Source organism: Calidris pugnax, unplaced genomic scaffold (assembly GCF_001431845.1).
Source record: "Calidris pugnax isolate Ruff unplaced genomic scaffold, ASM143184v1 scaffold120, whole genome shotgun sequence".
NCBI lineage: Eukaryota > Metazoa > Chordata > Aves > Charadriiformes > Scolopacidae > Calidris > Calidris pugnax.
The window spans coordinates 525,620-552,394 of NW_015090867.1; the positions used below are offsets into that span (position 1 = coordinate 525,620).

The window sequence follows — 26,775 nt, forward strand, 5'->3', positions numbered from 1 at the left end:
AGTGGCCTGCTCCTCTCTGCTGCTGCCTTGCCCTGCCCACAGCCTTACTGCTGAGCAACCACCCCCCGCTCAAAAGCAAACTGCCAGAGCTGCTTCCACTCCAGTTTTCTCACCTAAGTTAAAACAGAAGCCCCCTGCCCAACCAGCTTTACTGCACATTTTCACTCTGAGTCAATTCAAAACCTTTCAGGATGACGAGGTTAGCAAAGAAAAAGTTAAAATTAAGATGCAAACATTGTCAAAGCTTGCTCTGTCAGGTATGAGTTAAACAGGTAAAAATATCGGTCCTGAGGTGATGCTGAAGATTGCTCAAACTTCCTACTACTCAGCTTAAAATGATTCGATTGGACTCACTATTTCCAAATACTGAAAAGGAACATTTGCAGCATCCTTCTGCCTTTCTCTATGTTGTTAACAAAAGAGTTTTTTAATGCTACTGCTAGATTTCTTTTGTCAACATTTTTTATATTAAAAAAAAATAAAATCAAAAAAACAGAAACAGAATTCCACAAGGGTAATTTTAGCAATCTTCTTCCAAGGCACAAAGTTTTAACATCTTAAAATGAGAGAATTTTTCATATTTCCAGCTCATTATTTCCCATTTTCATATCAAAAGGTTCGGCAGTTGCACTAAATGTGATCAGGGTCATTTGTCACTTAAACCTGAACAAGCGTAAACGACAATTACCTGTATTATTACATTTCCACTTCTCCAGGGAGAGTATTGCTCTAGCAGGTGCTAAGAAGGCAAAAGCACTCGCTTGAAACAAGGGTAACCTGGTGGAAAGGGAAAGAAGAGATGCTGACACGTCTCGGCATGACGGTCCTGTGCCAGGATATCAATCCCAGTTAGGTCGTTACTCGTCCTCGAAACCATCCTTTATTGGGGTTTTTAATAATGTGAAACGGGAGAATTTCTTATTAAAAAGAACAGCCATAGAAATACTAAGACTTCACAAATCAAAGATCTAACAGACGACAGTACACGCATGAAGTTATTAATACAAGGCCTGTAACAGCTAATTACCGGATACCAGCAGGCAGGTACCAGACACTGGTTTAAGGGTTTGACTCAGCAGCACAAGGATACAGATGCACGTCCTGATGCAAGGAGCAGCCAGGCTGCTGAACACGCAGCTTTTACTGTCCCACCACATTAAAAAAAGCTCTTTGAGAGCTGTATGCAGTCTGCATACTCAGTACCTCCCCTCCGCATGACTCGCGGCACAGTCACTCATACATTCATCTTCGAGTGTACGTGTAAATAACTATTAGGTTGATAAGAGCTGATTAGATGTTCCAGGTGGCTACCAACAATAAATACAAACACTGCAAGAATTTCAAGTTGACATTCTTAGCCTTGGTGTTTACACTTCCCAAAAGGTTTAAAATCTAAAGAGCATCTACCACCACCAACTACGTATTTATTGAATCAACTGCAGCTTGTATAATGCCACAAATATCCAGATGTTACTTAACCACGGAGAAGATGCACTTTGAACTCATCTATAAATACCATCATTAGTGGATTGTAGTCCGAGTCTCTTTAATAGCAGATCTCAAACTGTAACATGTGGAACACTTTAATTGCTCATGAGGCTCTAGTTACCGCACCGTGTTTATGGCTGTTTTACAGCCACAATGAAGTGCCTCAATGCCAGTGCAAGCACCAGGAAAAGAAAAAGAACTAACTGCAGCAGATTCAGATAAAGATCAGAAAAGGCACAAAGAAGTGGAAAAAAAAAATCCTATACGTGCTTAACACAAAAAAAGATAAAGCCAGAAGCATGTTAGTAAAGGGGTTGTAAAGTTGACAGGCTGGAAGTCAGAACAGCTGAACTCCCACTGGAAAGGATTTGGGGCCATAAGCAATCTCCAAAATCCTGACCCACCTACTGCAAACACTGGAAGCTGCACTAGAAAGTCAAACTTCACACAGTGCCCAAGCCATCTGAGCACAGCCGACTGCCAGGCACTTCCCTTCTAAGTTTCTTCAAGCAAAAAAATCAACGCTTTATCTTTGGTGAAGAAACGGTCGGTGGGTACGAGTGAATGATTCACCTTATTTTTCAAGGTTCATTAAGCAAAGTGAACAAGCTGGTGCCCAGGGCAAAACGTGCAATACCTGTAACAAGCTGTTACTCCCCTATCCCACCTACACTCTGTCTGTCCCCCCCGCCAGTGTTTTTGTAAATATACATTGCAAAAACATTCTCCACTGGTGAAGTCAGTTGTACTGAGATTTGGGTCCAGATTGTGAGGTTTGTATCTCATCAAACACCCTGCACACGTATCCAATAATGCAGTCTTAGCACTGCTCACTTAGCCATCCACTTAACCTTTAAATGAGACACTTAACCTGGAATATCTACCAAAAGGGCTAGCAGGCTCAAAATATTGCCTTTTTTTTCTAACCAGAAAAAAAGTCTTTTTTTTTTTTTTAAAAAAAAGAAACTTATTACTCAAAATCAGCCAACTGTGAGCAGTATCTTTTCTGAAGAGAAGGCTGCAGTTTGGAACAACTTACGAAACACCTTTCCTGTTGCTAAGCCAGGAATCCAGTACCAGCTGGAAAAAGTACCACCAGCTTATGACAGGGCTATCATTTTAATTTCAGGTCTAAATTGGGAAGTTGCTCAATTTTGGCACCAGCCCTTGTGTAGACAGAGCTTTTTATGCAGTTAAAGTCATCTGGAAATGTCTTCATTATCTTAACGTTTCACCCAGATGTAAGAATGCTCAGCCAATGTAGCGATGGGCACAGCAACAAACCTAAAATGTTTAGGTATATTAAAGTGGTATTTGATTGTCTCAGTCACACTAATTACTCTGAATCCTTGCCAAATCTTTTGGCTTATTACATAATCTAATAAATACCTTGAATTCTTAAAATTAGCATGGGTACCAAATTGACCACAACTCCGCCTCATAATTGAGCTAAATCCATCTTTAAGGACCTTTAAACCATGGAATTTGACCTTTCGAAACCGTGGTGGCTTTATTTGCTGAAATACTTTGCAGTTGACAGACTTGCCAATAAATACTTTAAAGCCTCATTTAGAGAGCATCGCTGCTATATCCCACTCCCACCCTTATATAAAACCAGAATCACATGTTAAATAGTTATAAAACATTCAACCGCGGGAATTTTCTCCCTAAATACAGGTTTGCTTATTTTAAGACCCCCCAAAAATTGCCTCTTCAGTATAAAAACCTGTGGCAAGTGGAAACCACTGAAAAGGAGGGAAAAAAAAAAGCCATCACAGAGGGCAGAGGTGGGATTATAGAGAAGGAACTGAGCATTTCACACGATGGGACCACACTGGTTCCTGTCAGAGCCCCAGATCACTCTACAGTAAGGAATAAAGAGAGAAATCCCCAAATTATTTAGGGAAAAAGCCAAAACATGAGAAATGTTAGCTCTGTGAAGAGATACAAGACTCAGGACACATGAAACCAAAGGGTTTTCTAAGTTTGAAGCAGCAGAAGAAAGCTGGTAGAAGCACAGGAAAACCAAGCTCCCCTTTGAGTTCCTTTCCATCCACAACTCTGCACTTTTATAAAATTGGAAGATTTTTAAAAACTGCAGTAAATCCAGGGAGGAGAGACTGGAAGTTGAACAATAAAAGACATTATCTTCCAGTTCCTGCCTAGGTCAACAATCCCTGGACTCCCTACATAAAGCACACAAATAGAAGATGGGGAAAAAATACATCACTCCCATTAAAAGAGAGCACAACTCTGCTCCTCTGCCTCCTTTCACCGTGGTATGTGAAAATTGATGATTTCAGCTCAGGCAAGCTCCCTGTGAGCACAGAGAGCCAATGAGGCAGAAAATATGATTATTAACTGCAGGTAGTCTTGACTAAAAGAAAATACATTGGGGACAGAAAATTTTCTCTCTCAACAATTTTCATTACGCTGTTTTGTCATAAGAATGAACTTTTCATACAAAACAGCGGAGTGATTTTATAAGTTTAATAAGGCTTAATGAAAAAAAAAATAAAGGGAAGGCTTTTTCAAAGGAAAGAAAGACAGGAAAGCTATTTTAATAGCAACTAAAGATTACATTGGAAAACCTAAAATATTTGGGAAATTTTTAGATGAAAAGCTGACCTACAACTGCAAGTGATCTACTCTGGGCTTGCCTTCTGCACCCTATTGGGATAATTTTTCCATCCAAAGATTCTATTTCTTAGATAAATCTTTAAAAATGTAGGGGGGTGTTTGTCCACTTTCTGTTGGAATGCAAGATTTCAGCTCATATTGTTCTTAAATTGAACTAAATGACCCATTAATCATCCAAGTAACCATATGAGGGCATATTCTTAAAATATGCACTTTTCTTCTGGTTTTACTTATCACCCTTGGTTTATTCAAGAGGATGCAGAAATAACTGCAGGTTTTAGCTATTCCTGGTTCTCACAGGCAGAGTCAACAGAAGTTTAAGTAAATATGTCAAACATGTCTCTGCAGTGTTTACTGTGGAACACACATTTTAAAAAAAAAAAAAAAAGATTTATCTTCACGTTGTTAAAACTTACAACATCCTGTCCTTAGCACCACAAGGTTTTTACAAGTGTTTGCCAACACCTGAATTGGTCTCTTCCCTCCTCCTAAGGAGAGCAGACAAAAGGCTACACTAACATGTGTGCTTCTCCCCAGCTCAAGGAAGGATCCTTCTCTACAGCTGAGAACATCTAACAAATAAAACCAAATGATTTGTTTGTACTGAAAGACAACAGAGACATTTCAGAGAATAAAAAATTACCCTCATGGGTTTTTCCTACCTTTTTAATTTGACAAGCACTGTGTGCTTGTGCCCAGAAAGTCTCCTGTAGAACTAATCACAACCACCTAAATCTTGGCAAGAATAATAGTATCATTCAATAAACTAATAAAAAAATGAAAAGTAATTCCTCTTGAGCAAGGTATGTGAATTTTTCCTTTCCCCCAGACACACTTCCACCTTCTCTATCCTCATGGATTTCCTCTCTCTCTTCCCTCACCCTGCCCCTGCTGTATTTTCTTACCCTTGGAATGTCTTCTCTGATTTCAGATCCACCTTTTTTGGGGAGCAGCGTTCCAAAAGCTTTCCCAAACTGCCCCGTATGTGACCTACTATCCTGTGTTTCATGTTTATCCTTTGAAAACAGACTACCTTGGACTGCATCCTGGACATCCCAACAAACATCTAGGCTTATCGTCATCTCAACAGCTAGAAGTCAGTCCCAAATCTCACCTGCACCCAAAAGTTGTTTGTAACAACGTAGTGATGCCCACGCAGAAGAAAATGGTCCCAATCAACTGGCTGGTAGCCCACTGGTCAAATCCAACACACATGGCATCAGCGAGCAAAAAGGGCACTGCTATAGTTCCACTGAAACACGTTAAGTAATGCTGTGAAGAGAAAAATGGTTTGTTAATACTGCAACCAATATTAGTAAGTAAATAAAGCTATGTCAATCTTTTCTTTTTCATTGGCTATTTTTTTTGCCTTTGAATGATCCACCAAAGCTCTCACTTCCTGGTTCTAAGCATTTCTTTGAGTGTTTTCCTTCCCTGTTGAGCTACCACTAGCCTGTTGCTAACGATGGCTATTTCTGGGGGATAAACTAGGTTATTTACACAGCCTCATGGCTGCTGTTCTCCGTGAGGAGGTATCTAGGTAACTGTGCTGGAAACAGCTTCCAACTCAGAAAAGCAGATAAATAACTCCATTCACTTTCAACCATGTGAAAAACCATTAGCTCCCAAATGAACTTAGAGCACACACAAACTAGGCTCCAAACAAGCTCACGAGTACCAGAAACTAGGTACTCATTAATTCTTTTTCAATTCAAACACATTAAGCAAACAAACACGAGTCACCATATTCAACAATGCAAGTAAAAATATCATCCTTACAGAACTGCCTGTCCTTGAGGAAAGGCAGAAATAAAAAGGATGCTCTGGAATGTATTTGTTTGGAGATCTCAACATACTTTACAGATATTAACAAATTCTCAGCATTCCTGTGGGACAGATATTATTACCATTCGAGAAAGAAAGGAGATGAAAGGAGCTGTTCTGCTTCACACCCTGGCAGCAGGGTCCAGCTCATCACTACAGTCCTACCCAGGGCAGCAACCACACACTCTTGCTCCAAGGAGAGCAGAATTTTCCTGCCCCTTCCTGGCCTTCCCACAGGTCCAGGATGATGCTATCAAGCTTGCAGAATTGAAATGGCTACAGCAGCAGCTTTAATATTCAAGATTTTGGATTTCAGGACTAAACCACCCTCCCTATCTTGAATTCCAGAGGTGCCAAATGTCACTTTCTGAAGCTTACCACTTAGCTTTTGCTCACTTATTTATTAACAGCTGCTTAGGAGAGCAAATATTGAAGGCATTCTCACAAATGTCTAAGCCAGCAAACAATAATATAGATCATTATCAACACAGTGATCTTTGTGATCAACTTAAGACGAAACTATCTTAACACTTTCTTCAAATATGTGACAGCGTGGGAAGAATAAAATTATCACATACACAAGTGCAACGAGCCACAGAGAAAAATATTATCCCTGTTTTGAAAACATACCTGTAACCCCAAAAATATGCAGAGATACCAAGGAGGAACGTCTTCGATAGTGTAAATCATGTCAGTTCTCTGTGCATCCAAACTGCCGCTGCTGTCCAGGGTCTCTGCCAGAGAGCTCTGTGGGGACGGGGAGGGCAGAGAGGTGGGGAGGGGGAAAAAGTGGAGGAGGACACAAAGGACAACAGGAGGTTACTGTTACACATGAACAAACTGAATTCCAGCCATCAGGCCATCCCCAGATACTCCAAGGCTGGGATAATACTCCCAAGTGATGCTGGTACGTTACATTTTTCAAGCTTTTTACCTCCAACAACGAGCTCGTCTCAGGCTGTAGCCACTGAACTTGGACCAAACACATTCACTTCTATAAACCACTCCCTGCTCATTTATACTAACACAACAATTGTTTGGTTATGATATAACTGATCCAGCAGCCAAAAGGTGCCCCAAAATGGGATCATCACAACAGAACTGTTTATTAAAAAAAAAATAAGAAAGGAAGAATCGGAACTACGCAGAAGAGTCAAGAATGGGTATTTTCCCAGCAGAATGGCTGTCCTTGCCTAAGAGACCAAAATCACACACAAGAGAGTTCCTAATTATGCTAATTGCTTCCCCACTTAATTCTTACTCAATTTCAATCCTGGTTAACTTTTTTTAGCCACAAGCTTTATTATTTTTCCTTCCACCCCACATGCAAGCAGTCAAGAACACCACCAAACATTATAACTGAATACATCCCTGGCCAATTTCTATTACTCAACCGGATTTCCTCCAAACCTGCCCGAATTTTAGCAAGACCACATTCTGGCCAACCATGTGCCCTAAGAGCCAACTGACCACACACACACACACACACATCAAAATCCCTGCAGATTTTCCAGTAAAACAAGATTCAGCTCAATCATTTCTCCTTTACAACTAAGTGGGATCATTTCATTCAAACTCTGGTTTTGAAATTCCTGAGAACAAAAACACAACGCTCCAAAGCCCGAATGCCAACAACAAAAGCAGGAGGAAGTATCAGATTTTATCATTTCAGCTCAATTATCCAAAAAATACCTTATATAACTACTGTTCTGACCTAATCCACACTAGAACATAACAAACTCATGTGAAGTAGCCTTATACAAAGACCGGGAACTTTGCCAGACTCGTGACTTTGCCTCGAATGGTCTTTACTTCTTCAAAAAAAAATCCCAACACATCCACAGATTCTGCTTAGATAATCTCCGTTTGGTTTATCGTCTACAAGGTCAGGGAAGCCAGACTGTCCTGTGGTACTTCCCCCTCTTACCTCTGATTTCTGTTGGGAAAACAAATGCCACTGGGTTAATCCAAATTCAGGGAGCGTAGATAACCACACTGCTATGGGAAGGTCGTGGGTGTTACAATGGAAAAACAAAATATAGAAAAGCTAATTTCAGAAGACTCTTTTAAATTATGTTAAGCACTGAGCAATCTGTTCACCAGGATTAGTTTAAATAAGATATAGGTCCTAACTAGAGGAATAAGGGAAATTCTTCACTGCACAACTCATCTTGCCAATTTGCAGTGCTAATGTAATTTTTTTAATGACTGAAAAACAAAAGACTGCTCTCCTGACCTGATTCTCTCAAAAACAACAAAAAAATTAGGAACTTGAGTTTTAGAGCTTCACCTTGTGCTGGAGGGAGAGCACTGAGCAGCAGTAAACGTGTATATGTCCTGTCTCTAACTGGAACTTACAAAAACCACGTACATCCCTCATGTCAATGATGTGTAGATCCAAGGCAGGGCTCAAAGCTGCTGAGCCAAAGACAGGCAGAAGGAGGAGGACTCAACAACCAACGTAGTTATGGACAATCATCAGGACACCAATCATAACTAAAGGCTTCTTCTAAGAACTTGCTCAGGAAAATAAAGATTCACCCGGAGAAGCTCCTGTGGTATTTCCTGTTCTTATAAAGCAGTTTTGTTAACCTTTCCCCAGAGACTATACACACACACATACGTAATTCGTTAAAAACTGTGTGTATGATTGCCTCACCTCACCTCCCCTCGATTTCACTGCAACGTAGGCTCCACCTGAGAACTTTGCTCACCAGTGATACTGCCTGTTTGTTCAACATTTTGCCGAAGAGGTCATCACACACTTAGAGAGGCAGAGGTCATGAAGGAAGAGTAAGAGTGGTTACAACATCTATCCGTGAGGTAGGAACAGAGAAGCATCAGGAGAAGTTAACTCTTTGCTTCATGAACCATGTCAACGGTAGCTTGTTGAGTCACCCCAAGAGCAGCACAGATTTAGGGGAACAAACTGGGGATAGTTCCTCACCTGACTGTGGTGTGAAGAGATAAAGCACCCACCACCCTGCACTGAGCAACCCGTATCACTCCTCCCAAAGGGGGACAGAAATGGGATTTTCAAAGCTCATGATGTTCCCATGCAGGATACCAGGTTCTCTAAAAATCCAGTATAGGATTTGTGCAGATTGGTGGCTACGTTTTGGCCCCTTCCTTTTGAAAACCCATCTTTTGGCCTCTTTTCTAGCTTTTCTGACTTTGCCAGAACAATATCCAGTAGCTACCTAAATGTTCTACTTAGTGCCAAACACTAATTTTTCTTCATAGCCCCAATGAGGCTGCATCAAGTACATTCCTTAAGTTTTCCACCTGCCCATTTATTACATTACCCTATATCTATTCCTCATCTTCTTTGGGCAGCAAAAATCAGAAACGATGACCTGTTTCCACCAGGAAGACCACGGCACATGCAGCAAGTTTATTAGTTCTTTCAGAGCCTTTTATTACATTTATACCTACACTTGTCTGCAAAGGACAAAAAGATGGGCAGGCACCAGGCCTAGGAACAAGTCAACTCGTCCATAGCCTGTAGAAAGCCCAGATCTGGGCACAGATCGTTAACTTCTAACCAAGTTCAGCTCTCCTTTTCAGAAGAATTTCAAACTTTAAGGCATAATTGTCATAACAATGTCTGTCCTACACAGCAAAGTGGTTGGATAAAACAAAATCATAGAATCATATGGTGTTGGAAGGGACCTCTGGAGATCACCCAGTCCAACCCCCTGCCAGAGCAGGGCCACCCAGAGCAGGTCCCACAGGAACGTGTCCAGGGGTGGTTTGAATGTCTCTAGAGAAGGAGACTCCACCACCTCTCTGGGCAGTCTCTTCCAGGGCTCTACCACTCTCACAGCAAAGAAGTTCCTCCTCATGTTTAGGTGGAACTTCTTATACTCAAGTTTGTGCCCATTTCCTCTTGTCCTGTCACTGGGCACCACTGAAAAAAGACCGGCCCCATCCTCCTGACACCCACCCTTTACGTATTAGTACACATTGATTAGATCCTCCCTAAGTCTTCTCTTTTCAAGACTAAAAAGACCCAAGTCCCTCAGCCTCTCCTCCTAAGAGAGATGCTCCAGGCCCCTCAGCATCTTTGTGGCCCTTTGCTGTACCCTCTCCAGCAGTTAAAAACCAAAATATGAATCCATGATACTTCTCACCTCTTCCAAAAGCCAGCCTTTGTCTGCTTTGGAAGAGGAAACTCACCTTGAAAGCTTTAGCAGATAATGGCTAAAGGGAACCGACACACAGGAGGCCAAGACTGAACCAAGAGGAATTTAAGGAGCAGGGCGAGGTCTGTCTCCCCTGCCAGTAAGTCACTGGGTAGTCACTGGCCCTTTCCTACCCGGAGCGTGTGCCTGCTGGTTTAACACGCTGACTGTGTGCCGGGGTGTGCCAAGTGTGCCACGGCACGCTGCAGGGCACTGCCGGGAAAGAACTCCACCTTCCCCAATGAGATACCCATCAGACACTAATTCTTTTTAATTTTTAATTGGCCAAAGGTGGGACAACACAAAAATGAAAAAAAAAAAAAAAGCGCACAGAAAAACTACATATAAGGGTGGAAAAAAAACCCCAACAAACCAGAGACAGAGGTAAAGGTGGTGCAAAAATATTGGAAGGAAAAAACCCCAAACAATCCACCTAAAAATCCAAAGAAGCAAACACCAATAACCAGGCAAGACGAAGGCTGTTACCAAGTACTAGGGGGAAGGACCAAAAGAAAGGCCTTTAGAGAAATACTTTATTTAAAGAGCTGACAACATGTTCAAATTAATTCTATTAAGCAATAAGCAACATAGTATTGTTTATTTTATAGGGATGCAGCAATACAGTTATTTCTCATCTGGGCTAATCGTTTATTGTTTCAGCTAACAAACCTTGTAAGCATTGGGCATCCTCCAGCAATTAAGTACATTGCAGTCCTCTTTGTCAAAGGCTTTTTATTCAAGGTTTTTTTGTTTACTTTTTTGGGGAACGATCTCTCAAGAGGAATGGAAAGCCAAGAACAAACACGCCTTAAGCACAGACTTATTTTAAGTGAAAAGCAGGCGGTTTGCCTAGATTACCAGAAATGCTATCTTAATACACGAGGCTGTTAATTGCTGCAGCCCCTCCTTTCACTGTTCATTCATTGTAAGCCACAGAAAAGCTTTAACTCAAGCAGATTTGGTTGATTAAAAGCTCATGGTCTCTTTAAGATGAATTATCATCCATTGTGCACAGTTTTGATCACAGGGATCAAGTAGAAGGGAGAAAAATACACATTTGGTAAAAACAGGCCAGGAAGATATGCTTTAATGTCTAGAGATGGCTAATCTTAGTTGCACAATTTCATCCCAACACCTTTTGCTCAAGGCTTTTATCAGATTGTCTCTCTCCATGCTAGTCTGAGCACGCTCCAAAAACCAGCCATCACAGACATACACATGTCAACAGTTGCCAAAATTTGTCCATTAAAATATCAGCATGATCAAGATGGTAGTAGAACTGTATTGGAGACACACAGACAGGCTGTCTCTCAGAGACAGAGGGTACAAAGGCACATCGTGGCATTCAAAGCATTCTTCTAAACTGTGACACTGCAGGAACTCTGCCAGAATCACCCGTTCAGGGTGTATTTTAAAAATCTCAAATTCGGAAGTGAATTTTGATGGCCGAGTTAGAAAAACTTAACCACACCCTTTGATACCATCCTTGTCCCAAAAGATGTTACAGCCTGAAAGATATGAGCACCATGATGCTCTTGCTTGGAATCAAGAGAGCTTTGTTCTTATTCCACTTAGGACATTTGAAAAATTTGGTCAAATTGAGGCTTTTTGGAGATAAGGCTTAAGCACAAAGCCAATTAGACAAACATTTCAGGAAAAGATGCTGTTCAGATTTACTGTAATCCTCTACCTTATTTTAAACAAAAGCTCAGATTCATGCTGTCGCTGCTTGCAAGATTATTATTAATATTATTATTAATATTATTATTGGACAGGCTTAGGGAATGATGAAATTGAGAAAAAAAACTGGAAAAATCACAACCAATTTGGTCTCCTTAGCAGCTTCAACTGGGTCTTCCTGAACAGCTAATGTACAATCATTATTATCCTAAGGAAAAACATTCAAGGGTTTTTATGAATGGCCTGAAATTCCTTCATAAAGCTGTTACTCAAAAATAATAAGCAGCTCCCTACTGGGAAAAAGGACTAGAATAATTAAGATTATGAGGTTGGAGCTTGGAAAAAATTGGGAAAGACCCCACTTTTGAAGGTGCTCAACACCACCTAAATGCAGAAGAAGTTAAGCACCGTAGAAGAGAAAAGAATGACCTTATCAGGGGAACCATGCAAAAGGCCAGTGGAAATGAAGAAATCAAAAAATTGCATATTATGAATTTCAGTGGCAGGTCAAAGTGCTTTAACTGCTTCTAACATTTGCTGAGTCATTCCCTGAGTTCTGCAACCAAAACGTGTGACCAGAAGAGTCATGAGGACACAATTCCCCCAAGCCTGATCTGAACCTGCAAGTCAGCATGTTTGAGGAGAGAAAGAAAACCTCTCAGCCACGTAACACTGCTGCAGACAAATAACAGAGCTGAAAAAGCAAGAATGAGTTCTAAACTAGAAGGAAATCACTACATACCTTTTCTGCTATGCCATTTTCTGTAGTATAGATGGCCATCAACTCTGTGTCTTCTGTATCCTGATCACCACTGGATGTTGCTCCACCATTTATCACGACCTTAAAAATGAAACGAGACACACGAGGTCTTAAAATAAACATTTTTCTCTACAATCACGTCATTCAGTTTTCTCCCTTGACATCTGCCTTTGACATTGTGTCAGAACACACCACAAGCAGGGCAAGCAATCCCCTCTGTAAGGGCACGGCTAGGAATATGCAGAAAAGCTAAAGCCATCCCATAGAGCTCCTCAAAGCCTTGAAGTGTCTACTGGGTGGGGGGGAACCAGCAGCAGAGCGACTGGAAAAGTTCTTCAAGAGGCAAACACGTAAAGCAGAAGGGTACACCTGAAAATGAATGTTTCCTTGCTGTCACCTGCTACTCTTAGTCGAGTAACTTGGGACATTTGGGGGGGAATTGGTGCCTTCTGCACGAGGACAATTAATTGTTCTAATCACGAACAGCCCAGGGAATTGCACGTCCTGCAAACAGCACTGCTTTGGAAGCAGAAGTGAAATAATTACAAAGAACATAACTGGCCATGTTTATACATAAACAAGTGGCAAAAGAGATTTTACTACTTGTGGAAATAAAGGGTTTGCAGAGCATGGCTGGAACAAAGCCTTATTCACCAATTCACACCGAGCTGGAGGATGCAGCACCTGAGTGTCTTACTTACAGGCAGGGTGAAAAAGGTGGGATGTTTAGATTCATCTTCATATTTGCCTTCTGTTGAGCCTCCTGCCTCCACCGATTTGGAAGTGGTGTTCTTGCCAATCCCCATTGTTTCCAGAATGTCAAGGACTTGCATGCAGCACCCAAGCGGTGCTCCTGGGATGACAGACTAAGGACAATTTCTTACTTCAACAGCAGCACCTCCAGGAATCACAAAAGTGCTCAGGAATCCAGCTGGGACATTAGGGTTGCTTTTTTAAGTATCGTTAGCATCAATGCCACCTAGAATTGAAGAGAGAAATTCATTTTTTTCTTGATTACCTAAGATAGATGTACAAACACATATGCCCCGCAGCCTTGGTTCCCTTTCAGGCTCATGACTCACCCACTCTTATCGTTCCTTTTTGATTTGATAATTAGCAGATTATCATTTACAGATAAAGCTGATGGCATTTTAAATTCTTTTCATGATGGGAATACTGTGACTATTCCCTCGTTCTCCTCTTGTGGTCTCCAATTATTGGTGGTATATTGAAACCTTGGGTTTGTTTCTTTTTCACATAGAACTTTCTGGGAACAAAGTACCTGTCCTGCAGCCACGCAGTGATGTAAAAAGAGCTTGTTCTTGTAAATTTGCAGACTGTGAATTTGTAGACCTACTTACAAGTTCACCTCTGTAAAACTAAATCCTTCCTTCTAAAATGATTTGTTTTTAAATAAAAAGCATCCTAGATGGACGGTGGAGCACACCTGACTTTCAGTGAGCCCATTTCACACAGACATAAACAGCCTTTTCTGGTGAAGACCCTCACCCAAAATTATCCCAGTTCCACAGGGGACGTTCAGAGTAACCTACCTGAGGATGTTGAAGCAACTGCTTCAGGATAAAACTGCATTTTAATTAGTATCACTCCTGCTTTGGCACAGGAACAGGAAAGATCGTACAGGCTACTGGTTCTCTCTTGTTTTCCCAGAGGGATCACTACAGTATGGTTTTCCCATGGTTTGTTCCTTAAATTAGCCCTGCCAGTCCAGGCTCATCCACACTGTTGCCATTTCCAAGAGTAAGGTACATGAATTAATAGATTTTAACCTAAACTTGCCACAGGACAGGGTAGAAAAATTCTTCAACAAACCAAGTTTTGCGACCTGAACCTCAAAAAAACCTGCAGCTGCAGACAAAAGAAGCACAGCTACAGATGGAAGTACATGATGGAACCTGAAAAATGACCTTTTCAAAATCATATCAAGTGAAATTTTTTGCAAAGCCAGGAACACAATCAAGCAGCAAACCCCACTACCCACCAGCGTTACTTCAAAAGCAAGTTCACGACATTTTCACCTTAATTCCTAGAGGTGGGAATGCAGCTAATGGACATGTTGTCCCAAAAACACAGTTATGTATATATCAGAAAGCAATAAAATAGAGTTTGGGTTTTTTCTTAAACCTTCCTTCCAAAATGCAGCGCAGGAAACGCCAGCAGCTTGAACGTCTCCTGTAATTGCAATAATGAAAGTTGACAAAGACCCCTCTGCTAGGGGCAATTTAGCACTGTTTGAAAAATTACAGAGTAGTAATATTTTAGAACCTCTTAATAGCTGTTAATAGCCCATTTGCTAGAAAATTCTGATTACTTGAGGTGAAAGAGACATTAGTCTTTCAAAGCGACCTAACTTTTTAAGAGAGAAAATAAACATACATAAGAAACACTACTTGGGATACATTGAGATACAATGAGACAGCCTGGAAGCACTCCTAATTCAATCAAAACGTAATGGAAAGTAGCACCTTCAAATAAGAGGTTAATTAAGACTTGTGTCTTAAAGTAAATATTAAGATAACATAATTAATGATTTCTCACTCAAACTTAAGACTGAAGGAAAAGAGTAGTTAGAGTGCTCACTGTTACACCTTTCTGGAAAAGACATTCCCATTATTACAGTAACTTCCCCTTCAAGAAGTGCAAATCTCCAGACACAAACAGCTACTTTAAATTAGTTTCCCTGGTCCCGACTCCGTGCTCAGAAAAGCAGTGATGCCTCCTCCAATCTCTGCAGAACATGGACCTGTTGGAGTGGGTCCAGAGGAGGCCACGGAGATGCTGGGAGGAGGGACCGAGAGAGTTAGGGGGGTTCAGCCTGGAGAAGAGAAGGCTCCGGGGAGACCTTGGAGCCCCTTCCAGTCCCTCAAGGGGCTCCAGGAGAGATGGGGAGGGACTCTGGATCAGGGAGGGGAGCCCTAGGAGGAGGGGGAAGGGTTTGACACTGGAAGAGGGGAGATGGAGCCAAGATGTGGAGAAGAACTTCTTTGCTCACCCTCAGGGTGGTGAGAGCCTGGCCCAGGTTGCCCGGAGAAGCTGTGGCTGCCCCATCCCTGGAGGGGTTCAAGACTAGGGTGGAGGGGGCTTGGAGCAACCTGGTGTGGTGGGAGGTGCCCCAGCCACTAGAAGGGGTGGAACTGGATGATCTTGAAGGTCCCTTCCAACCCAAACCAGGCTGTGATTCCCTGGCCATTCCACCACTTCCCTGGGTTGGAGGGGACCTTGAAGTTCACCAAGACCAACCATCAACCCACCACTGCCCAACCCACCACTGCCCCACGGCCCTCAGCACCGGCTTTTAGATCCCTCCAGGGATGGTGCTTGGGGAGGGGAGCCATAAGATGAGAAGGAAGAGTTTTAAACCAAAAATTAGGAGATGGAGATGAGATGATGGGAGGAAATTCTTCCCCCTAAGGGTGGTGAGAGCCTGGCCCAGGTTGCCCAGAGAAGCCGCCCCATCCCTGGAGGGGTTCAAGACTAGGTTGGAGGGGGCTTGGAGCAACCTGGTGTGGTGGGAGGTGTCCCTGCCCAAGGCAGGGGGCGTGGAACTCAAAGATCTTTAAGGTCCCTTCCAACTCTAACCATTCCACGATTCTATGAACAGTCGTCTCAAAGCTGCCTATGTAGGTCTGAGAGGTGACACCAACAGGTTAGAGAGGACTAAGAGAGTGACACCAGTTAAAGGTTTGGGGGCAGTGGGAGGGGTCTCTGGGGTGGAGAGGTTTTTTGAGGGGTTCTGTTTGCTTTTATTGTAGAGGTACGAGGATTTTTTTCAAGCACACAAGAAAGAACGAAAAAGAAAATAAAAGAATTTGCCTTTTTCTGTCAATGCAGACATATTTTATTCTCCAAGAAAATCAGCGATGGAGACAGGCGTAGTTTAGTCTGGCAGCTTTATCAGCTCAGATTGGAAAGGAAGAGGGAAAGGGCAGAATTACACCTCCCTGAGAAATACAGCCACGCCAATAAAATACCAGTGTAAGAGTTACACCAGCAGGAAACCTGCCATTCAGGAGAGCTGGTTTACAGTATTCTGGCACCGTAAGCCTCTTAAGTTAGCATTAACCAGCATCTCCACCGATGCAAAAGAAAAGACCATATAATCCTATTTTACTTTGCATTGCAAAACAGTCAGCCCGCTGTCTGCTCAGCGGAGACGTGATCGTTGCTCGGGAATTGTTCTTGAGAATTACATCAGGAGAGCACACAAATAAGCTGTGCCTCCTATGAATTCTTGAGAGCCAAACCACAATGGCTGGAATGATAGTGGTTGGATGAGGGTTCCCAGATAATGACCAACAAGTGACTCCAATTAACAGGCAAAACCAGCCTCATTGCTAATTTTCCTAGAGAGAGGGAGAGTGTGTATGTGTGTGTACACCCACATTTATATGCACACAAACACTACATACATGTGTTGGGGGGGGGAACATGCAGAAAATGTGGAGAACAAATCTAAATCTTGTTGCTTCTACTCAGCAATTAAACTTGCACTTTATGGCACAGATGATAAACTGAGATTTTTCAGAATACTTTTATTCTGCAATCACGTGTTGAATTGAAACAGAAATCTTTAGGCAGCAGGAGATAGATTAGGTTATCTGAAAGATATCAGTCTGTTTTATCAGACCTCTTATCCCACCAACTGAGCATAGCTGAACAAGATGACTCAGACCTTTATAGCCCTCTGTAACACATTTAACTGATCAGAAGCTGAAAAGCCATGTAAAAAGAGATAAAAGTCATTCACCAGCAGCTCGGTACACACAGTACACTGAATTACTTGCTGCCTTGGAGTGAAGTGAAATTTCCACCAAGATACTGATTAACATTCATCTCTTTCTGTATCAAATTATCTCCAGTGCTCATACATGATTAACCCAGGAAGGCCAAAAGCTGTCACAGCCTTACAATGCTTTAGATAAGATCAGTATCTGGACAAATAGTTACTGCAGGGGATAGTCCAGATGCAAGTTCACAGGAGGAAAACCCTCCCAGCTGGGGAAAGGCCACTCTGGATCTTCCACACACTTGCATTTTCTCACTTCCACACTTTGATACCATCAGGAGGGACACAAAGCTACAGGAGTGTCTGGTTTGACATCTGTAGTTCATGACCACTAATACCACATTTTCTGTTTTACCAAGGGAGCTCCCCTTTTGTTTTAACAAGTTACAATGCATTTCAAAGTTCACTGAAAGAAAAACAACAAAAACCATCAGAGATGGAGATGTACAATTCAAGACTGCAATTAAACATACTTTTCTTTCCCTCCTTTCAGTCTCTGCCTGCAAGTCATTTCTCTGGAACCTCTGCCACAAATAAAAACCTTCACTGAAGCATACAACAAAGGTTCTCCTGCAGAGAAATCTGCCCATATACCAAGACAGGCTGCACGAAAAGCTTCTACTTCATAAGGTACCAAACTGCATGCAAGTCTACCTAAAAATCATTTGAAAACTCATCTCTTACTAGATTCAAGACTTAACCTGGGCAGAAGATACAGATACACATAAACAGCTTATTAACATGGAATGGAAAAATGGCCCATGAAGCCCATTAAAGGAGAAGGTAAATGTAATATATAGATTTTCTCCTTTGCACGCACTGTTTTCTTTAAAAGCAGCATCATTTGATCTAGCTCTTGGCTGAACCCCCTATAAATGTTCCCTGCTTTTCCGTATCATTCTGAGAATACCCAGTTAACAATTACAAAAGACAAATAAAAATATTCAGATTTGCTGTGATGGCATTAATCTCTACAGTGCTGTGTTTGAGGGCCTTTAACATTTGAATCCTGAGCTTGGCAAAGCACAGACGGGGGTAAACAAAACCAACCCAACCTCCAGAGGCTACAGCTACAGCTTGGGGCAACAGGTTCTTGGCATTTGTCTGCTTGTTTGGGTTTTTTGCTTTAAAAATCCATTAGAAGAGTCAACAATTTGTCAGGGGCTGTCAGACTGGCAGCACCACACCTGGGATTATAGTGTCCATACAACAAAACTCCTTGCCTGGCAGTTGCATCAAGCAGAACTAGAGATTAACCCTTTGGAAGAAGCTTAGTCTGGAGCTCAGGTTCTCCCACGATTGTCACAATAACTTTCAACTCTGAAAATTATGCTTTTTACCAAAGTGTAAGAATGATGCAGGTGTTGGTGGGTTGGTGGTTTTTTTTTCTCAGGAGCTCTAAGAGGGAAGCAGCTCTGTGTATTTCCTTATTTTCAAATTCAAAACAAAAACTTCCTAAAACCGTAAGGGTCTTTCCAAATTCCTACCAGATCACAAATTCCAACCAGATCACAAATTTCTATCGACTGAGCCAGGCCCAGCACACAGAGATTTTAGCCAAAATACTTTAGACTTTCCCTATCGATTTGTGCAGCTGCATTGAGAGGACAGGAGAGAGCTGACCCAGCACAAAGCCGAGCAGATAAACACAAGCAACAGGCACAAAGTTGGAACACAACTTAAAAGTTGCCTGATTTAGTGCTTTGCATGACGGGGCAGCAGCATTTCAGAAGTGGTACCAGGCCTCCTAAAACCACAGCAGCAGCCAGAAGCTGCTGGACAACCTCAAATGTTGTACTCCTCTATAAAGTGGCAGAGCTGTTTTTAAAGATAAATGGAAATTGGTTGCCTGATAGTTGCAGTTTGCTGTAGAGCCTTCCCTCCAACATCAAGTTCTGCTGGAAGAGGGCTGGGACACACAAAAACCAGCTGGTGAAGGAGGTAAAAGAAGAATCGTAGGAGGGAATAAACTTACCTCTCAGACCAGCTATCTCTTAGCATAGTAGAAGTGTCAAACAGAATTAATTTAGTTAATCAGTACCTGTGGGCCTGTCCTCTCCTCCTTGACTCGGGAACTGACCTACATTTGGTGGCCCTACACTGCAAATAGTCCTAAAGGAAGCACACCAGGCGTGGTTAGAGAACAAGCTGGCGATGAAACAGCACATTCTTTAGCAGGTAGTGATGGAAAGGCTCCCGGAGCTACGGAGGTACCGCACCTGGAAAGCACATGTCGCACCGCCCCGAGGAAGGAGTGGTGTCAGATCCAGCCCAGGACCTTTCTGGCTTTTACAGATGGCTGAAGAGCCAAGAGAGCTCTTAGCACATCCACTAAGGAGATTAGAATCAAATTAAGGTGACAGCTTAATTACAATCTTCAATTTATTATTTGTAATTAGCTGTCAGACTCATATGAATAACAGCAACTTTCTCCTGCAAGCAGAGATGACGTTCAGCCAGAAGTTGTCCAACCTTCTATCAGCCAAGGTTAGCTTCACCTAAATTTTAAATAAGTTCAAGACACTTGAGGCGAATAACCCGAATTGCAGCCGTAGATCTGGAGTTCCACCACCCCTAACGGCAGTTTCAAGTGTTTGGCACCTCTGAAACTCAAGTACCCGATGTGCTTAAACACAAATGAAGGCATCCCCTATGCCTGAGATTATATTTTTGGCAAGAGATACACAACAGAGATGTGGAAAGGGACTCGGGCTGCCTGCACGGCAGGATGATTTATTGTTAAAATGTACCAAGTCTGAGCAGAAGATAAAATCAGTTCGTTTTAAAATCCATTTCACCCACTCGTACCCAGTGCTGCGAGCCCTGCAGAGCTGCTGCTGGAAAGGCCGCGCTGCAGACGGCGACTACAGATAAATTCTCAGTTCCTGTAGCGTTGGACAGCTATAAAGAGTTTAAGCCAGGAACAAACACACCACATTTAGTTTGTTTAGTTTAAGAAAGCGCATTTAGGCCAAGTGGCTGATGCTACTCTATAGCACTGGGGACTCACTAATGAAGCCGCGTGCCGCGGGAAAGAGCTGCTCCCAGTTTGGTTGCCAGCTGATGTTCACCAGGAGCCACGGAGGAGGGGGACAGGCTCGGATCGGCACGAGATTCTCCAGGAGATGCAGGTGGCTGCAGGATGGATGCCAAGAGATCAGGGAAGTTTCCGAAGGAAGTCCTTCATGGAAACACTGTACCAAAGTGATCAGGGAAACAGGAGACTGGCAATGCAGACAATTAAGGAATTTTGTGGAGGCTCCAATTAGCCAAGTTGACTTACAGGGTACAGCTGCCCCTGGCCAGACAATTCCCAGTTAATTATGGAACAGCAGCTTTCTCCAGATTGCTATTGGCTCTAGTTAAACATGTTGCACAAAATTTCTCTACTGATTTTGTGCCATTAAGGTATAAAAAAAATGAATAAAAATCTAAGATTCCTCTTCCTGTTATTAGACACACCTGGTCCTCTGTGCATCAGGCACTGTGGTTTGTATTTCTATGTGTCCTCACTTTAGTAACTCCTGAATTATGCTATTTTTAATACTAGGAGAACATTAGAACAAGATTCTCCCCTTTCCCTCTCCAGCCTGCCTGCCACCGCTCTTCACATGTGCTATTTATCAGCATAAATACAGTAACCCTGAAAAGCTGTTTCTGAGAAATTGTTAAAAATGAAACAATCCATTATCAAGGGGGTTTAAAAACACTGATGACCAAATTACAAGCAATCAAACAAGCGGCAACTTTACTACTCAAAGTCGTCCAAGAAGTTGCTTGATGTTTTCCTACAAAGCAAATAGGTTCTCCCCATTTCAAAGGATTCATTAGTGAAGCGAATAAAGCCCAGCGAGCACTTCACATGATGCAATCAAAGCGCTGTCTGCAGACCCACAACCACAAGTTCAATTGCCTCGGTGGGGCCACCAGCGTTCCCTCTCCAGACTGGCACTTGGACAGGGCACCCATCATCTCCTCTGCCCCACATACCATTCCAGATACGTAGGTGTGCCCCCCCCAGGGCATTATTTCAACCTTCCAGGGGATTTTGACCATCTTAAAGATGTGAAAAAAGCCGCATAGCACCCGCGCTTAAATCTTCTGTTGCTACATGTAAAAACCATCTTCCCTCTTTCGTCTTAAGTAGAGCTTTTCCTCAGGCTATTTTTGAAACTGAGCCTCTTTGGTCTGAAAAAACACTCATGATTTGCCTTTACCAGGCGCCTCTTGCACCCAGAGTTCCTTCCCATGAAATTAAAGGGCACCAAAATGCTACCACCTCCTTAAATGCTACAGAGAAGATTCTCCCCCCACCCCGCCAATCAAGAGCAAACTACATCCACGCTTAAAAAGAAAAAAGTGTACTTCAAATTCCTAATGCAACACTTCACAAAAAGCATCATTTCCCTTTACCTGCAGTAAAGCAGACAAAGTAGCGCTATTTTAAATAAGCCCAAACTTCTTAGCATTTAGAGTTTAAAAAGACAAAGAGTTGCCGGGCGCTTTAAGAAGTTTCGGTCCAGAGTTAGTTTCTAACTTCACTTCAAAGTAGGTCTTCAAAGCACAAACATTTTTTTTTCTTTGTAGGCACTAATGAATTTTTAAGTAGCTGGTATTTTGACTGCCGTCCAGAATAGTATGTCTTAACAACTGACCGCGTTATTAGGGCATGCCTACACAAGGATGCACAGGAAAGTTATGCCGAGCTCAAACCTTCCGTTGATTTAAAGCACATTAGCTAAATCTCATTAACTTCCTGTGTGAATGAGCTCGTTGAGAAGAGGACTTAAATCCAACTGAATGAGACATTAACAAAGGCTCGCACAGCTTTCCAAAACTCCATGTTTGGTTACTTAAATTATTCAAAAAGATCTTATTTAGGCTGCAATTCTAAATAAAAATATCTGAAATATGAGTATTTCCAGTAAGTATATGTCAACCCGAAGGTGAATTTGGTCAAAACCATTATTGGTCAAGCCATTCCTCACTCATCTTTTACCCCATTACTCTCATTTTATTGTTCCAATAAGTAAGAATTTCACCAAATTTTGTGCAACATGATAGGAGATGCCATCAACATGTATGCAATGCTCTTCATTAACAGAGACCTAACGAAGACCAAGAAAGAACTATACAGAAGAAGCCCCAAGATTACATTTCAGAGAAGTGTAAGGAAAATCTAGGAGATAACAATTTTACAGCTTGACATCAAGTGACTGATATCAAATGACACCTGCAGCACTCTCTAGATACCAATGATGCTCACTGTAAATAAAAGTGAAATAGCATATCACCATTCTTTATAAAACACATCACTACTTTATAGCCTCACTTCTGGCACTGTACACCTCCCTCGCTGTTTATGGTACACATTAACTTGATTTATAATAGGATACAGTCCTTACAGTCTCCCCGTGGAGCATTAATAATCTAAGAATTCAGATACCTCCACGTTATTATGGATGTTAATACACAGTTCGTTAAGCTCCCTCCCAGCTCTCCGAAGGCAACCTGAGCACACACTGGTTCTTTTCTCAGCTTGCTTTGTACTTCTACTTGGCACTTTGATGAAAGCTACTTACTTTTTTTTTCCTCCAAAACTTTAATCACATTAAAACAAAAGTGAAGTTAAGAGACTCATCTAGGAAAAATTCCATTTATTAAGCGAATCAGGGTAATGTGCCAACTTTTTCAACTCTGAATACGAAGCTCCTTTCCAAAGGCTTAGACATTCCCACGTCTGCTTTTGAAACAGATACTCACAGAAGGATTTTAGTCCAGTAAGCAATACAAAACCCCACTTGAAAACGCTTACACTCAGTTGGATCTATTAGGCTTGTCTTGAAATAAATATTTCACTTCCACTTAATATAACTTAATAAAAGACTTGGAATTCAGGAAACCTCCAAAAACTAACCAATATGCTACACTTTGGGTGTTAAATATTCTTAAAATCTCTTTTGAACTCTATAAACCTTGTATGAATTTCTCCCATTTTAAAAATTAAAAGGAAGCCAAAGTGTACTGGTAAACAGGAAAGAGGGTAAGTACTTTTGAGACTCTCTTTACAGTGATAACAATCTTTAAATGAAAAATTAAATCCTCAAATCTTTAAGATATTGAAACTTAAGTTATTAAAAACCTGCGTTTGTCAGGTTGAAGTTTTCTTACTGAATAATGCCCACACTGAAGCAGCTGAATTTTGGTAGTCATCCCCACTTAACACCTGAATTCAAAGCAGCTCTTACCTCCAGAAACCTGTACCAGCTCCTAGAGACCGTCTGAGCCCAGTTCCTCCAGCACCTCTCAGCCAGCCCAGCCCAGTGCCAGCGCCCGAGCTGGCAGCCGCAGCCCGAAGGGATGCAGACATACCACCGGAGCGGGATTTTTATAATCTGGTTGGGCTCACTCCATTGTATAACCCTCCCGTGTCCAATCACAGTCCCGGCGCGTTACACAACGGCCGAAATGCAGGAAGACACCGCACGGTCACAAACTGTTACTGCACATCTCTGCCATGGTTAGGAAAAAAATCAGCCAACGCTCCGAGGAACACAAACACCCCAACCCGGACAAGGAGCTCCAAGGGTTTTGCATAACCTGCAACGCTACGGGGAGAAAACCCAGCCAGGGCCCCCAAAATTCCAGTTGCATAAATATTTACATGCTTGACTCTAACAGCTGTGATCAGGGTTGGGATTTTCTCCACCAAGTTCGCGTTTCCATAAGCCTGCGTTGTGCAACTTTGCACGGAAATATTTTTATAAGCAATTAGCCAGTTTTCAAGAGGTCCCAGATCTCAAAGTTCTGTTCCATAAGACAAAGTTTAGCAATCCACCACCTCACCAAGAATGGAAAATACACGATATAACTCGTGCTGGGCTCCTTCGCTTTCCTAATGGAAAACGCTGCATAAAAGTGAGGTTCAGGGCAGAGTAAATGGAGATGGAAAAGGAGGCAGGAATAGAAGTGAGACACTTGAAACAATAACAAAAACACCCCATTAATTAACGTGCAGTCCTTCTGCATGAATCTGTTCTTCTCCCCTCGACCCACCCCTCCTTCTGCAGGAGGACACCACAGTCTGCCCTTACACTTCTAAACATAATTTATCACATCACAGCCCTTGCCTCAAATTAGCACTTCCATCAAGTTTGTACCCCATCCCCTCACCCGAGGAGGGAAGGGGTTACCTCTCCAAATACATCACATGCTTTGGCATTAATGAGACACCATCACTTCTCCAATCGATACCATAGTGATAATTAAGGCCACCAGAAATTAACACCCACCAACCAGGTGCTGCCCACATTTATAGGCGCCCAACCGTGAGCCAGCCAAGAGCACAGAGCTCCAGGGCAGAAAATGAGCTCATTTTACCTGAAATGCACCTTTTGAACCCAAATTTGGGGAGGCAAAAGCCAGGCCGATGGCGCCATCTAGCTCCCTCGGCTCAGGGAGCAGAGTCAGCATTACGCAAGTTTCAGAAGTTTGTCACATGCGGCCGACGCTCCTTTAATTGTGAAGAGCTGAAAGCAGCTCATCAGCAGCTCAGAAATGGGCATGTGCTTGTTCCTGCATCAAAGAACCAAGGGCTGAATAGGGCGCGTTTAATTGAAAGCTGACGCTTCTTATGAGCAATCCTCTTTATTCATCATTTACTAAGAACACATGGAAGAAAGCCAATTAACTCCACTGATTATTTTATGCTATGTGTGCGTATATAAAACCACATTATGTTCCAGCATTTCATCTCCAAGGCAAAGAGATGTTGAAAAGTTTCCTCCTCTACTTGCTCCTTTTCCAATTATTAGAGTCCTTCCTTTGCTCTTCTGAATTCCAAATGTTTTCACAAACAGAAACATTTAATTTCAATGAGGAGAAAGCTTACAGCCCTTGATTCAAGCACCTTCTTATCTTAAGACCATGAAATGTGAGCTCCTGTGCCACAGGTACACAGGCTGCCTGCAAGATTGATTACTCATCCACAATACTTTGGAGGAATATACTGGAAATTATTTTATTCAAGGCATTTGATGTGCTCACAGGGAGCAACAGGACTAAGTGATCGACGGCAAGAAAAAAACGATAAGGTTTTGAAAGAAATAAGCCATTCGCTTTTTAGTCCACCATCCAGAACTATATAAGTATATATTTTTTCAAGAGTTGTATTAAACAATGCCAGGGAATCAAACGCTGCCCTGAATATCAGAGTTCAAAGTGTAACTCAGTTCAATGCAAGCAACATTACTTAAGTGTCCGATTAAACAAGACTTATCTATTTACCTTACAATTACAACTAATCGCTCCAAAGTTCATCATTGGCGAGTGGATAATTTCACCATTCAGAAGATTTATTTCTGATTACTTTAATATTTACACTCAATAATTCACTTCAAATAAACCACCTACTAATCTGGATGCCTCCACTTGAAACCCAGCTTCCCTGATGGACGGTCTGGACAGATCTAATCACAGGCTGGTTGGTTAAAACTCCTCGCAATGAATAGGAACTTCATCGCTGCCACGCTTGAGATGAAGGTTAATTCAAGAGATAACTCTTGCGACTGCTGTTTCGAGACAGTGGAATATTTTACACTGCATCTTCAAGCTCTGTAACACTGTGAAAGACAGGCAGGAATAAAGAGAGGAGACGCTCTATGTGTCGCTGCACTTCACTGATGGAAGTGAAATCACAGCAGCCCATTTATCTTGCTCTGCTCCAGCACAAGCAGCACTGTCATGATGATCCTACGTAGCCAGTCATCATTTTTAGTACCTGCTTCATATCTGAAACGTAAGCTGATGGGAGCATTTCCTCCACTTGAGACTGTTACTCGTAGGAGGAGTATGCATCCCATTATTCAGAGAAAATCTGATTTCTTGCCTCCTTCTGAGACATACAGCGTTCAGTTTAAGGATGAAACAAATACTTCAGAGTGCCCTAGTCAAATGACAAATATTTGCTGTTAGACACACACTGGTAAACTAACTGACAATTTTGAGTTTGAATACTTATTTATTCTGGGCAGTTCTGCAGCACTCAAGAGTCGATACAAAATTCTTCTTTGAAGTCACCTATTTCCACTGTACTGAAAACTGTGTCTCATGTACAGGGATGGGACATACTAAGTTCTCATATCATCAAAACTGATAATATCACCCAGTGACCACTAACACCTGGTGACTAAATCCCTGCTTTGAACCTTCATATATTGCCAGGTAGTAACAAGAAAAACACACAACAAAGAGGCAAGTCTGATGCAGACACCGAAAAAAATTGTTAAGAGGTTCTCTGTTCCACAAGTTATCTCCAAAAAAAAAAAAAAAAGGGCCTGTTCCACATAGCAGGTCCCTCACAAATACCCAGCTGCTGCAATCACCCTTCTCAG

The 26,775-nt window shown here is 42.1% G+C and overlaps 1 protein-coding gene across 1 annotated transcript in view; it reads right to left on the reverse strand.

Annotated features, from left to right (window-relative positions):
• Positions 1–26,775, reverse strand: part of SLC23A2 (solute carrier family 23 (ascorbic acid transporter), member 2) — a 59,978-nt gene that overhangs the window by 20,806 nt on the left and 12,397 nt on the right. The window contains exons 2-6 of the mRNA XM_014945475.1: positions 13,278–13,555; positions 12,559–12,657; positions 6,583–6,699; positions 5,243–5,400; positions 689–777 (exon numbers count right to left, since the gene is read on the reverse strand). Of these exons, the coding sequence (XP_014800961.1) occupies positions 689–777; positions 5,243–5,400; positions 6,583–6,699; positions 12,559–12,657; positions 13,278–13,409 (595 nt within the window). The 5' untranslated portion in view covers positions 13,410–13,555. The remainder of the gene's footprint in view (positions 1–688; positions 778–5,242; positions 5,401–6,582; positions 6,700–12,558; positions 12,658–13,277; positions 13,556–26,775) is intronic.